The sequence below is a fragment of the Pelobates fuscus genome, chromosome 11, assembly GCF_036172605.1.
Source record: "Pelobates fuscus isolate aPelFus1 chromosome 11, aPelFus1.pri, whole genome shotgun sequence".
Lineage (NCBI taxonomy): Eukaryota > Metazoa > Chordata > Amphibia > Anura > Pelobatidae > Pelobates > Pelobates fuscus.
This window is the reverse complement of record NC_086327.1, coordinates 98,248,031-98,263,404: the sequence shown is the minus strand read 5'-3', so window position 1 is coordinate 98,263,404 and position 15,374 is coordinate 98,248,031. Positions and strand designations below refer to the sequence as shown.

At 40.4% G+C, this 15,374-nt stretch overlaps 1 protein-coding gene across 2 annotated transcripts in view; it reads left to right on the top strand.

Annotated features, from left to right (window-relative positions):
* TNFRSF9 (TNF receptor superfamily member 9) overlaps nucleotides 1–2,331 on the top strand; it is an 80,380-nt gene extending 78,049 nt beyond the window's left edge. For both annotated transcript variants that reach the window (XM_063435941.1, XM_063435940.1), the window contains one exon: nucleotides 1,145–2,331. In XM_063435941.1, coding sequence (XP_063292011.1) covers nucleotides 1,145–1,257 — 113 coding nt within the window. In that variant the 3' untranslated portion in view covers nucleotides 1,258–2,331. The remainder of the gene's footprint in view (nucleotides 1–1,144) is intronic.
* The last annotated feature ends 13,043 nt before the right edge of the window (nucleotides 2,332–15,374 follow it).

Sequence of the window (15,374 nt, the reverse complement as noted above, 5' to 3'; positions counted from 1 at the left end):
CTAGATGGTGGTTTTAACACTATAGGGTCAGGGATAAATGTTTGTGTTCCTGACCCTATAGTGTTCCTTTAACCCCTTAAGGACACATGACATGTGTGACAGGTCATGATTCCCTTTTATTCCAGAAGTTTGGTCCTTAAGGGGTTAAATGTGAATAAATATCATAATCATGCTAAAAGAAAAATATCATCATCTTGATTTTATGTCCACTCTTTCAAAGAAATATACACAGTTTAAAAGGACACAGTAGTCACCAGAACAACTACAGCTTAATGTAGTGTAGTTTTTCTGGTGTCTATACCATGTCCGTGCAGACTTTGTGTGGTAAACACTGCCTTTTCAGGGAAAAGGAAGTGTTTACTTTGTAGCCTAGGAAAACCTCTAGTGGCTACTCCTCAGATGGCCACTAGAGGTGCTTTCTGATGTTCAGCGTCTCATCGCTATGCATTGAGGTGCTGAATTTTCCCCATAGAAATGCATTGATTCAATGCATCTCTTAGGAGATGCTGATTGGACAGGGCGGCGTTTGGCTCCACTCCCCCGCCTCCTTGGCTGTGGTCACCAGAATTGACAATCTCAGCCAATCCAATGCTTTCCTGGGGGAAAGCTCAGGTGGGCTAGATAGTGATTTTAACACGATAGGGTCAGGAATACATGTTTCTGTTCCTGACCCTATAGAGTTCCTTAAATATATGACTGTAAAACATTGGCACAGAAATGGTTTGTGTCATTGTTGTGCATTTAAAAGCAATAATATAGTGCAAGCACAATTTGTATTCTCTTAACATTAGACTTGGAGATTATGTGTATATATATATATATATAAATATATATTTCATTTATTTTTTTATGTAGCCAAATAGGGGGTTGGGGGGTGGGGAAGAATGTTCCTGTAAGTGTACACAAAAATATATACTTCATATTTTTGCACTGGTTTTATTTGTCTGATTCATATTCTGAACCCGTTTTTCGTTACCAAAATTCTGCCAAACTTTTATACGACTAAAATTCAGCTGTCCCGTTTTTTTTAATTTTGTTTTTTACATTTAATTTATTTTCATAAGATATGGTTGTGCCAAAACAAATTTTCTCCCGGTTAGTTTGTATTATGACATCCTAACAGTACCTTTTGCTCAACTTTTAGTGCCTGTTCAGATAAACACTCCAAAGGAAGAAGATGCATGTAGCTGTCACTATCCAGAGGAGGAACAAGGAAATGCACTATTGCCTGAGCAACACTTGCATGACACTGTCTAAAATTAGTTATTAATCACTGAACCTGCTGCTAAAGAAATATTTTCTCTGTGCCAACAGTTTGGAAAAAGATGTGGAAATGGATGGCTGATAGTAGCGTGACAGTATTAGTCAATAATGGTGGCTGAACTTTACCACTTTCACGGATTACTGTTGTCCATGAAAAAAACTTTTATGAAACTGAAAATGAAGAGACCTGGAATAATATTGTATCGAACACTGCCATAAACTGTATCACTGATAATGTAATCTCTCCTCAATTTTGATTGGATGCAAAGATGGAGTCCAGTGAAGAAGATTTTAATTTTGGTTGCATGGTTATATTGAATGTCTGTGCAACAGCTTAAATCTTAGATATTACCATCTGATGATCAACATGTAGTTCAAGCACAAAGAAAGAAAAATCAGCACATGTAAAATTTGTTTTATAGTCTTGTTTATTTGTACTGCTGTAGTGTAGTTATTTTGTTAAATTTTAAAGGTAAAATATATAACTATTGTAACAGAAACTTTTAATTTATTTTCTTTAGAAACTATGTTCCAAGGAGACCATTAAATGTTTTATAAAATACTGAGTAGCTAAATATTGAGGCAAGTCTGAGAGTAGCAAGAGACATTATCATACCTCCCTACCGGTCTCATATTCCTCCCATCAACTCCCCATTGATATTTTGTCACCTCTCTAATATATAGTGAAAACAAAGAGTATTTATACTTTTGTGGCACTTTCACCTGATATTGTAGCTTAGTCTGTGCTGAGTCCTCTCGGACAAAATATCCGGTGCAGTTATGGGCACCAGTTTTAAACAAGGATATTACTGAACTAGAAAAAGTGCGAGCTACAAAATTAGTAAGGGGAAGGGAAAACATTCCATGTGAGGGAAGGCTAGAAAAACTTGTTTTCTTTAGAAAAAAGGTGCTTCAGAGGGACTGGCTCTTCTTGACTCACCTAACACATACCAATAAGTTGGCATTTCAGTATTCACATGGAGGAACTTGCGGGGGGTACTCACTGGGAGCATGAATTGGCACCAATCATCACACGGGTCAGTCGTGCCATTGCAAGTGCTAGTTTCCAAAGGGTGCAAGCTCAAAACTTTAGTTTAACCCGTTAACGCCGTTACGGCGTTCCATGCCGTCCCCATTATAATGGGCTTTAAAGCCGTTGCGGCGGCATGGAACACCGTAACGGCTTTGAGCCCCAGGAGGTAAGTTATACTTACCTCCGCCGCAATCCTCTTCTGGGGGGCTGCCTGACAGCCCAGGCAGCCCTCCCACGGCAAATGAGGCCCCCGGGGGCCATGTGATCGCTCTCAAAGAGCGATCACATGGCCCCCTATAGCTGGCTATGGATCTGCCTGCAGGGGGACTGTCTAAAATATCAGACAGTCCCCCTGCTGGTAAGAAAGTATAAAAAAAGAAATTAAACATGTTAAAAAATAAATTGAAAATATTTTTATATATATATATATATATATATATATATATATATATATATATATATATATATATATGTAACGTCATACAAAGTGTATTTTAATACTAATATAAGTATATATATTAGCATTAAAATACACTTAGAATGATGTTACATATATTATATATATGTTACATATATATAATATGTATATATATTATATATATATATAATAGATGTACATATATATAATATATATATATACGTATAATTAAAATAATAAATAAAATAAAATATTGAAACAAAATTTAATATAAATTATATATTCATATGTAATTTCATTCTAACTGTATTTTGTTATTAATATATATATATTGGTAACAAAATACACTTAGAATGACATTCTATATATATCTATCTATATATAAAATACAAATAACCGCAAATATATATATATATATATATATATATATATATATATATATATATAATACATATAATTACACGTAGTGTTTGTGACTAAGTGGCTACTAACAAAGACTAAACATACCCCACTTTCAATACCTTGGCTTGTCTACTTTTTCAAATGGTATGCCATTATGGGGGTAATTCTCATTCCTGGGCTACCACACCGTCTCAAAGGTAACATTACTAATCTGGCAAATTTCAATTTGAAAATGGAACGTTCTATATTTGACCCTGTAACTTTCCAAAACAACATAAAACCTGTTAAAGGGGGTACTGTTGTACTCGTGAGACATCGCTGATTACAAATATGTACATTTTGTTGCAGTAAAACCTAACAGTATTATGACATTTACAGCTAAAATGTGAGGCGGAACTACACCTTTTTAAAAAAATAAATACATTTCTCACAGTTTTTTTTATTTTATTCATAATAAATTATATTCCATATATGAATAGTTAATGGTAAATTAAAGCCCTGTTTCTCCTGAACAAAATGATATATAATAAGTGTGGGTGCATATAATATGAAAGAGGGGAACTACGGGTGAACAGACATATAGCGCAAATTCCAGTTTTTGTTTGTTTTGTTTTGATCAGAACATGCACTATTGACTCCGTCCTGAAGGGGTTAAAATAGTATATTGTCAGTTTGAGAAATTATTCAAATGTAGGTAACTAAATTGCTGACTGTCCCTTTAACAGAGTCGATGAAAACAGCATAATGTAATGAACAAAGGCTATTGTACCATGAGCAATACAGGAAGGGACATAGGAAAGTTTAGCACCCACCTTGACAAAAATGTAGGGTGTGTTTGGTTAAAAAAAAAAAGACATAAAAAAGGTCATTGTAGGAAACTGCTGATGTCATAATGAGTCAACTAAGTTTCAATTATTGCAATTTATTTTATAGCACACATAATATAAAGGTCATGTGCGAAGGGGAATGTGTATGAATCGCTTAAAAAGAAATGGGTACTCTGTATGTGTAAAGTGAGTTGAATCACTTAAAGAGGAATCGATGCTTCTCTAGAAATTACACAATTTAATAAAACATTAAAAAACACATGTAACTTGTTAACTTTTTTTTATGTGCTGTGTTTTATTTAAATATATTAAAAAGCAAATGACGTCACAGCCGGTGTACATAATGTAATTGAGGAGAACAGACAGAGGCATACTTAGTGTATTTGGCAAATTTATACAATGTCTGTTAGCCCCCCCTCCTCCCCTTTTTTTCCTGTCCCTCCTCCCCGTGCTCTGTAATCTCTACTACCATGAGTGTATTGTGGTTGAGCCTTACTGAGGCAGAGGGCAATAATGCTCCTGGCAAGATGACTACATCCCATTATACTAATAGATTTTGGCATATAAAAAATGGTATGGTTTACCATATGCTTTCTAATGGGTACATATTTGTTATGAAATGCCCCTATATATAGTTTGGGTTCCTATGCCAATTGTCTCTGTTACCACAAAAAAAAAATCTACAGAGAAATATTAATGACTCAAATTATCAGAAAGCGATATCAGTGGCAGCTGATGTTATTAATATCCCATTTAATATCCCAGTTTATTCCAGAAAGGAGACTAAAACATAATTCAAATATCCAGTATATCATTCACCTCCCTTTCTTGGAGGAAAAACTATATTTTTTTCAAAACCCCTTTAATTGTATTAGTAAACCAAATAGGGATGTAAGGGAGCCCTGAAGTAGTCTCTGCTGATAGAGCGCACACACACACAGACAGATTGTCTTTTTACAGCCTGAGGTTGCTTGTCCAGGGAATATTTTTGGTCATGATTTATTGAGCCCTCTAGAGACATATGGTACAAGTTCTCCTAAGTTAGATTTTCATGATAGTTAAATACTGCCTTTTGCGTTCATGATCCTTGAAAGAGTTGTGTATGCGAGATTGACAGACTTCCTAGAGTCCAACTCTCTGCTAGACCCACTTCAGTCTGGTTTCCGCGCTAAGCACCCTGTGAAAACGGCACTAACCAAAGTATCCAATGATCTACTCGCTGCAAAATCTCGTGGTTACTACTCTATCCTAATTCTCCTTGACCTGTCTGCGGCTTTTGACATTGTTGATCATCAACAGCTTCTTCTCATCCTCCGCAATATCGGTCTACAAGATATTGCTCTCTCCTGGTGCTCCTCCTACCTCTCCCAGCGCTCTTTCAGTGTTTCTTTCTCTGGCTCTGCTTCTTCTCCCCAACTCCTCTCTGTTGATGTCCCCCAAGGTTAAGTCCTTGGTCCCCTACTGTTCTCTACCTATACTGCCTCCCTTGGTAAACTCATTAGTTCCTTTGGCTTCCAATATCATTTTCTATCAACTGTCATTAGTCTAATACTATCCTTACTTTTTGTGTCATTTTACCCCACTCCCGCTAGCATGTAAGCTCATTAAGCAGGGCCCTCAACCCCTCTGTTCCTGTGTGTCCAACTTGTCTGGTTACAACTACATGTCTGTTTGTCCACCTATTTGTAAAGCGCTGTGGAATTTGTTAGCGCTTTATAAATAGTAACATAATAATAGTAATGTTTTATAGGTTTTCCATACAAATAAAGTCTATATAGAGTTGGATTGTGCTGAACGACATATATAAAATACCAAGTAAGGTAACTGGAAAGCAAAATATTCTTAGTGTGAATCTAATTGTTTCTATCAGAAAACCAAAGCAGATTAGAATATATTAAAATGTATGTTTATATCCGGTTTAAATTGGTACAAAAAAAAGTTAACTCTGTTTATATATTTTCCAGTCAGATCATCCAGTAATTAGTCATGATGTGTTTTGATTTTCAGATGTTCAGAGTCACACTTACTGGTTAACCCATAATTTAGCAATATGTCCTGGCAAGGAAATTCCAAAATTAAACAGTTAAGTGCTCTGTGTGTAAATTTCTGTGTCTGGCCCTGATCCATATGGGACCTGTTGTGGAACACTTCCTGATGCCTTGAGTCATTCCAGCATCCTTTCCGATAGAGCTGGCTCCACTCTAAATGCTTATTATAGTCAGTGAGTTGCGCATTTCATTGAGCTGCAGCCTATTGCTTATTGTTTTTTGGGGGTTTCGACACTGCTGTGTAATTCGATAATACAAATAAATTTTTTTCTTGTTACTCAAATCTGTGCTTTTCACTCACTCTGCTTGTCCTTGTTTACTTTTGTCTGCATGCAGACTATCCTACCTACTTTACAATTATGCGAAAACCGGCCACCTTAACCCCTTAAGGACACATGACATGTGTGACATGTCATGATTCCCTTTTATTACAGAAGGTTGGTCCTTAAGGGGTTAAAGGGACACTCCAGGCACCCAGACCCAGGGCCAGAATAAGAGCCCAGTGGGCCTGGTGCTGACAATTATAATGGGCCTATTTACAGAATCTTATTGACCAAAAACACTAACACTCCCAAGCATCATGTATCTGATAAAGATGGTATTGGAGAAAAACTCAAAAGATGCAGCTATAAGAAAACACATACCCTATGTTAATCTCTCTCTAATTTATGCTTTCATCTTTCAAGTTAATCCATACCCACTAACAGCAGTGTCCAGTGAAGCATTGGGCAGGGTAAGAGGGTGTGCCACTGGCACACGAATCACATGACCAGACCTACCAAAAGGGGTGAACATGCCCAAAAAGGGGGCATGTTTGTCCCCTAGCACTGACATGTCCACTTGTCTCCTTATCTTCTTACTAGCAGGCAGAAGTTCCTGGTATATAGTCTGGGACAGAGAAAAGGTGTATGTAGTGAGTGTAGAAGAAAGGGGACATGCCACAGTGTTAGACCTAAGTCTGCATTACCTTAAAAATATTATTGTCAGCCAGTCCACACAAGTTTTGTTCTCATGCATCCCTCTTAACCCCTTAAGGACACATGACATGTGTGACATGTCATGATTCCCTTTATTCCAGAAGTTTGGTCCTTAAGGGGTTAAGCTTCCAAACTTAAAGGGACACTATAGTCACCAGAACAACTACAGCTTATTGTATTTGTTCTGGTAAGTAGAATCATTCCCTTCAGGCTTTTTGCAGTAAACACTGTCTTTTCAGAGAACATAACTCCGATGGCCACTCCTTAGATGGCTGCTAGAAGTGCTTCCTGGGGCAGTACTGCCTAGTGTGCAGCACTGCCATTCAGTGTCTTCACCCTCTGCATGCAGACACTGAACTTTCCTCATAGAGATGCATTGAATGAATTTATCTTTATGAGGAGATGCTGATTGGCCAGGGCTATGTTTGACTTGTGCTGGCTCTGCCCCTGATCTGCCTAGTTGACAGTCTCAGCCAATCCTATGGGGAAGCATTGTCATTTGCTCAGACCACCACTTCTGATGATGTCAGCAGATAGTCAGTTCAGAGGCAGAGCCTGCAGCTGCAGACTTGAATACAAGTAAGATTTTACTATATTTAGGGAGGCAAGAGGGGGCCAGATGGTGGTTTTAACATAATAGGGTCAGAAATACATGATTGTGTTCTTGACCCTATATTGTTCCTTTAGGCAAGAGTATGCTAAGAGTAGTTAGGGTTGCCACCTTTTTCAGAAAAAAATACCAGCCTTAATCATTTGTATAATTAGTTATGCGTGACATCATATGATGTAAATCACAAGGAGTGACATAAGAGAAAATTCTGTAAAATCCAACAAACTACTTACATTTTGATTCTGCTGTATAGATGCATTGCTCCCAGTGTCTCCCAGTGTCTCAGCCTCGCAAGTCACCCAGTCTCTGTGTCCCCATGTCTCAGTGTGTCCACATGTCACTAGGATACTAGGGGACACAGTGAGACATGGGTACACTGAGAAACCCGGGGACACTGAGACACTTGAGGACACTGGGAGACATGGGGCACTGGGAGACTAGGGGAAACTGGGAGCCATGGGGACACTGAGACACTAGGGACACTGGCTGGGGGACATGGGGACACCGTGTCACTAGTTACTCAGTGTCCCAATGTCTGTGTCCCCCATGTTTTCCAGTGTCCCCAGGTTTCATGGTATCCCCTAGTGTCTGTGTCCCCTAGTCTACCTGCTGCCTTTCCCCCATCCCTCACTTACCTGAGCTGTAGAGCTGCTGTCTGAACTCTCTGTGCTATGTAGCTGTTCCCTCATTGATCAGTGAGTAGTAGAGAAAGGCAGGGAGGGATATGCTGTTACTCCCTATCCCTGCCTCTCTCCACACACTCTCCACTGGCCGGTGCTGGTATTGCAGAGTAATCTCCGTTTATCCTGAGAAAAATACCTGCATTTGTTTTGACGGTATTACTGCAATACTGGCACTGCCAAGCAGCCTCAAATACCGGTTGGGCCAGTAAAATACCAGTCAGGTGGCAAACCTAAGAGAAGTGTGTAAACGGGGCCTGGAGCTGCAGCTCCATCAGCCCCTATGTTAATCCGGCCCTGCCCAGACCACTTCTACCCATTGGAGAGTGGTCTGGGTGCCAACTCCCACTACCCTTAACCCTGCAAATGTAATAATTGCAGTTTTCCTAAACTGCAATAATTACCTTACAGGGTTAACTCCTCCTCTAGTGGCTGTCTACTAGGTTTTCTGTGCTATAGCGGCGCTGGACGTCCTCACACTGTGTGAGGACCTCCAGCGTCGCTAAAATCCCCATAGGAAAGCATTGAAAAGCATTTTCAATGCTTTCCGATGGAAAGGTCTAATGCGCCTGCGCGGCATTACCGCACATGTGCATTAGGTGTCCCACGCTGGCGGGCGTGAGGGGGGGGGTAGCACTTTGAGCGGGCTCTGGGGCCCAGACCTTGAGCTGTGTAAGGGGCCCCAAAATTTCTGATGGCGGCCCTGTAGATATATATAGATATATATATATATATATTTATTTATTTATTTATGTCCCGCATGACTCCTCTTTTGTCCGAGTATGTGGCATTCTTGAATGAATTATGTTGTCCCTAAAGCTATGCAAATAACAATATAGCTATGGTTCAGAATAGGTCTCTACACGTGTATGTCTGTGAAGTTATCACACTTATAATAAACAGGTGCAAATGTTTTAAGGAAGATGCAGGTTTTTAATTTAAATTACCTCCTGCAAGTTGATGCTTACACAATTTTGTGCTTTCATCAAGTACCATTTACTTCCTTAATTTACTTACACTCTACCATTAAAACATAAGGTCACTTCTTTTGCAATAAAAAAACCAAGAAAATGATTCAAGATCATAGAGTTTTTATGCATTTATTCCTTAAATCACGTTTAAATGTCACATTATTCAACAATCTCCTCTTAAAGAGGAAATGTCACGTCAGAGGCACTGGGTCAATAAATAAATACACTTTAAGCTAATTTGTACAGTTTTACACTTGTTCACAAGAAGGATTATTTTTTTTAGTTTATTAAACTCTCTCGGGTTGGATTAAGAGTTTGGGTAAAGGTTTGCAGTTGTGGGACATGCAAGGTTTGTGAATTTTTCCAGTGTTGTGATAAAAATGGCTAAAGTGTAAATATGCTCTTAGTTGAATAACCTGGGAGATGTACTTTCTACAAATATATGCTTTTTTTTTGTGTAGTAGTTTTGGATTCTGTGTCTACTATAAAAGTTGAAATCTCAGAATGCCAAATTTGGTAAAGTTTTAGTTTTAAAACTGAAATTTGCTCCTTGCAATATTAGCTTGAATTCAAATCCTAGACATATAGACATGTTTTAACAATCAGGGCTAATTAGTGAATTCATTTTTAGTTAATTATCTTTAGTTGCAAATTCATGTGTAGAAATTAAGTGTAAAACTGATGTTTTTTTATTTTTCCCTTTTATTCATATTTAATATATTATGTATACACATAGAATATCAAAAGAAAGACACATTTATCCTTTAAAAAAAAAAAGATATAGAATGTGAATGGATACACTTAAACAGATTCTGGGAAACTTTGATAGCATGGCAAAAAGGACTTGGTCACAGATGCGTTGCATCTCAAAAGAGCCTTGGTCGTTAACGGGTATACTTATTAGAATAGTTCTGTTTGTATAAACCAACAAGCACACAGGTTATATGAGGTATGAACTGTTTTATGAATGAGAAGCTACGGATTGACTTTAAGACAATCAGCGGTAATCCCTGCGTCCTCTTTCCAAATTTCAGACACAAGTTGTCAGTGGGAACGATTTGGGGTTAAACCTTACTTGAATGGTTTAACCCCTCAAGTTAAGGAAGTGCCAGGGACCTCCTAGCACCATAACAACTTAATTTCAATGAAGTATCACCCTTTACCTTTTCTCACACTGTACAGCCATCAAAAATGGAACTCATTCAGTTTTAATTACTGTATATACTCGAGTATAAGTCGAGTTTTTCAGCACTGCATTCATTATATGCACACCCTGTAAATAAATATTCAATTAATATAATTTTGGGGGCATATCATTTTATTTAGAAATTTACCAGTAGCTGCTGCATTTCCCACCCTAGTCTTATACTCGAGTCAATAAGTTTTCCCAGTTTTTGTGGGTATAATTATGGGTCTCGACTTATATTCGGGTCGACTTATACTCGAGTATATACGGTACTTGGGTACACAAGAGGTTATACTGTGCATTGTTCAAGACTAAGCATCCATCCATCTTTATTTCTTTCCTTCCATATTTACGGGGGGAGGGGTGTGTGTATATATATATATATATATATATATATATATATAAAAACACAAGGGGCTGGCTGCACTCACCTGAACATGCTTAAATGGGGTGCTGCTGGGGGCCAATAAGTACCATAAAAATGTAAATCCAGCGCACTCCCTTATCTACTAAACAGCTACTTTGCACCCCTCCCTGCCACAGGTGCCTCATCTCAGGACCCTATTTAGGCCTTGTACTGCAGAGAACTTGAGATGGAAGGATTTCCCCAAGTGAGTAGCTCATTTAGTAGACAGTTGGCAGTGAGAGTAGGACCTGCCAAAGATGGGGTACATTGACGTTGTGGCAGGCTTATGCAATGTATGATCATATAATGTAACTAAACCCCCATTACTTTTTGCCTAGATTAGGTGTTTTTAATAAAACTAACAAAATCTGTCAGCACCAAAGTGGCTGTTTAGTAGATAAGGGAGTGCGCTGGATTATCATTTTTATATACACACACACACACACACGGCTGCCTAGGGTTTACCACGGGTGGGGGGTAATGACCAGGGCCGGACTGGGAGAAAAATTCGGCCCGGGCATTTTTTATCACAGCCGCCCACTAAGAAGGGGGCGGCGCAGAGGAGGTGTGTTTTGTCATCTCCAATGACAAACACGCCCCCTCTCAAAGTGAGCATGTTGGTTCAATGCTCTTCCAGGGCAGACCATGCACAGAGCTCTGCTGAAGAGCTTTAGCATGAGAAAAAAGCCCTGTATTTGTTCTGCACAGCGCAAGCAAATTTAATAACATGCTTGCACTGTGTTTCCTTGCAATTTGTCTCTGGTGTCTCTATAAATGGATACCAGGAGACAAAAATGCCATTAAAGAGTACTGTGCATATGTTTGGAGCCTGCTTGTGGTATTGCGTGTGTATAGAGTGAGCTGATTGTGGTGTGGTATTGTGAAATAAGGTTGGTTTTAGTCATGTTGTGTTTGTGGTGTAATGTAGTGCATATGTGGCTAGGGGCTGTAGAGAATGTGTGTATAGGGGATATAGCAAGTGTGTGCGTGTGTGTGTGTATAGTTGATGTAGTGTTTGTAAAAAGTATGTGTTTAGGGGTGTAGTATGTGTTTGCTTACAAGGAATCTGTGTACGTATGTATGTATATGTATGTATATATATAGATATAGATATATTTGGAAGTAGTGTGTATGTAAGGGGTGCAGTATGTGTGTGTGATGGGTGCTGTGTGTGTGAGGGTGCGGTGTGTGATGTGTGTGAGAGTGATGTGTGTGAGAGTTCTGTGTGTGATGTGTATGAGAGTGCTGTGTATGATGTGTGTGAGAGTGCTGTGTGTGATGTGCGTGACAGTGCTGAGTGTGATGGGTGTGAGAGTGTGTGTGATGGATGCTGTGTGTGAGGGGTGCTGTGTGTGAGGGTGCGGTGTGTGATGTGTGTGATATGTGTGAGAGTGCTGTGTGTGAGGGTGCGGTGTGTGATGTGTGTGAGGGTGCTGTGTATGATGTGTGTGACAGTGCTGTGTATGATGTGTGTGACAGTGCTGAGTGTGGGAGTGCTGTGTATGATGTGTGTGAGAGTGCTGTGTGTGATAGTGCTGAGTGTGATGGGTGTGAGAGTGCTGTGTGTGATGGGTGTGAGAGTGTGTGTGTGAGGGGTGCTGTGTGTGTGCGATGTGTGTGAGAGTGCTGTGTATGATGTGTGTGAGTGCTGTGTGTGCTGCGTGTGAGAGTGCTGTGTGTGCTGCGTGTGACAGTGCTGAGTGTGATGTGTGTGAGAGTGCTGAGTGTGATGTGTGTGAGAGTGCTGAGTGTGATGTGTGTGAGAGTGCTGAGTGTGATGTGTGTGAGAGTGCTGAGTGTGATGTGTGTGAGAGTGCTGAGTGTGATGTGTGTGAGAGTGCTGAGTGTGATGTGTGTGAGAGTGCTGAGTGTGATGTGTGTGAGAGTGCTGTGTGTGCTTTGTGTGACAGTGCTGAGTGTGATGGGTGTGTGAGAGTGCTGTGTGTGAGAGTGCTGTGTATGATGTGTGTGAGTGCTGAGTGTGATGTGTGTGAGAGTGCTGTGTGTGCTGTGTGTGACAGTGCTGAGTGTGATGTGTGTGAGAGTGCTGAGTGTGATGTGTGTGAGAGTGCTGTGTGTGCTTTGTGTGACAGTGCTGAGTGTGATGGGTGTGTGAGAGTGCTGTGTGTGAGAGTGCTGTGTATGATGTGTGTGAGTGCTGAGTGTGATGTGTGTGAGAGTGCTGAGTGTGCTGTGTGTGACAGTGCTGAGTGTGATGTGTGTGACAGTGCTGAGTGTGATGTGTGTGAGAGTGCTGTGTGTGCTTTGTGTGACAGTGCTGAGTGTGCGAGTGCTGAGTGTGATGTGTGTAAGAGTGCTGTGTGTGACAGTGCTGAGTGTGATGGGTGTGAGAATGCTGCTGTGTATAAATGTTAGAATGGATTGTGTGTGTGTGGGGGGGGTAAATAAACAAATAAAATAACAGGCATTATGTCTCCCCCCCCCCCTCCCTTCTTACCTTTTAGCCTGTGAGGGGGGGACCGGCATTGTGGTATCTGGGAGGGGGGGACCGGCATTGTGGTATCTGGGAGGGGGGGACCGGCACTCTTTCATCCCTGGTGGTCCAGTGGTGCGTGAACTCTAGCCTGCGGGCTAGAGTTCACTCTCGCGAGATCCGGTCGTTGCCATGGCAACGCTCTGGATCTCGCGAGAGGAACCCGGCGGAGCTGCAAGATAGAGCTCCGCCGGGTTCCTCTGCTGGTAGGCTGGCTCCTTCCCTCTCTCCCCAGCCGGTGGCCGCGTTGGACTGCAGGTGGGCCGGTGAGGGAGATCTTTGATCTCCCCACCGGCCCGCCATGGACTACTGCAGGGCCGGCGATAGGATAGTGCTGGCCCTGCATAGACCGGCAGGGGAGATCCTGGGACTTCCCCTGCCGGCCTCGGCCCCTGACCACCGCGGCCCACCGGGCATTTGCCCGGTGTGCCCGATGGCCAGTCCGGGCCTGGTAATGACACACATGGAGAGGCACACAGAGGGCAACATATACACAAAATGGCTGTGGGAAGAAAGACACAAAGTTGGTAAATTTTGTTTTATGAGGGGCACACAAGTAACTAGGGCTCAAAATAGTCTTGCACTGGTGCCCTGTATTTGTGTGTGTGTATATATATATATACATATATATATATATACATACACACCAAAATACCAGAGTATTGCAGTATGCAATGATAACTTTTTTTTATTGGACTAGCATAATATTTCAAAGAAAAGCTTTAGAGAGTTTCCTCTCTGCTTCAGGTCTGAAGCTATATAGATCAATCTAATAGAGTTTAACACTTAAAGGGACACTCCAGGCACCCAGACCACTTCTGCCCATTGGAGTGGTCTGGGTGCCAACTCCCACTACCCTTAACCCTGCAACTGTAATTATTGCAGTTTTTATAAACTGCAATAATTACGAGGGAGAGAGAGGGGGAGAGAGAGAGAGGGGGAGAGAGAGAGAGGGGGAGAGAGAGAGAGAGAGGTGTGTGTGTATGTATGTATGTATGTATGTATGTATGTAGCTTGTAGTGAGCTTCTGTGTGTGAATTAATCCCTATGGAAAACACTGGCAGGTGTATTCATTAAACTGAAAATTGACAGGAATTTACCACAGACTTTAAATTTAAAGGGACACTTGTGAGTTTCAGACAATGCACTGTTTAAATCAGGGCTGCCTAAAATTTAAATCCCCAGATATTGAAGAACTACAACTTCCATGATGTATTTCATGCCTTTAGAATGAAAAGGCATCATGGGAGTTGTAGTTCTACAATGTCTGGGGTGCTACCTATTAAGCAGCCCTGGTTTAAATAATTGAACTTTGTGGAGTATATACACTAAGCACCAGTTTATAGTAAACCGTAAACTGAAATTCTAAATTGATGAAACAATTCAAATACCACAACTACTACAGCATGCTACCATGCAGATGGAGGACAGCACTGATACTCTCAGCTTATGTCTCCAGTCCTAGTTTGTGTTAAGCAGTGAAATATGGCTTCTCCTGCTGTAGAATACCAGATGTAACAGTTGCGGGATGGGCGCCCAGTAAAACCTAGATAAATGTCAATCCATGCTAAAAAAGTTTTACACCTTAGTGATGAATGGCAACAGGGCTCTCCTGGCACCATAACCACTACAGAGGTTTTAGTGGTTAAAAAGCATTTGTTTATGATATTAGATGATGTAGACAAATTATCCAATTTAGCAATAGTCCCAGCGGGCTGTAGTGGTTAGGATGCTTGGAGTGTTCTTTTAAGACACTAATAGATGTAGAAAAACCTAAAAAGTTAATAATTCTTTTCTAATCACCTGTTGGACGTATGTTACCTTTTAAATAAATATTAAGGGGCTTATTAAATAAAAAGTGACTTGTGATGACGAATTGTCTTTCAATATTTAGGACAAAATCCATGTTGTAAAAAAATAATAATCTTTTTTTAGTAGAATTGGAATTTTTTCCCCAACTTTGCTATTGTGGTCTTAAAGGTGGTTCTCAAATCACCAATAAACACCTCAGTGAATAGTCCCTTTTTAATATTAGAATAAAAGGTTCAGATGTAGTTCA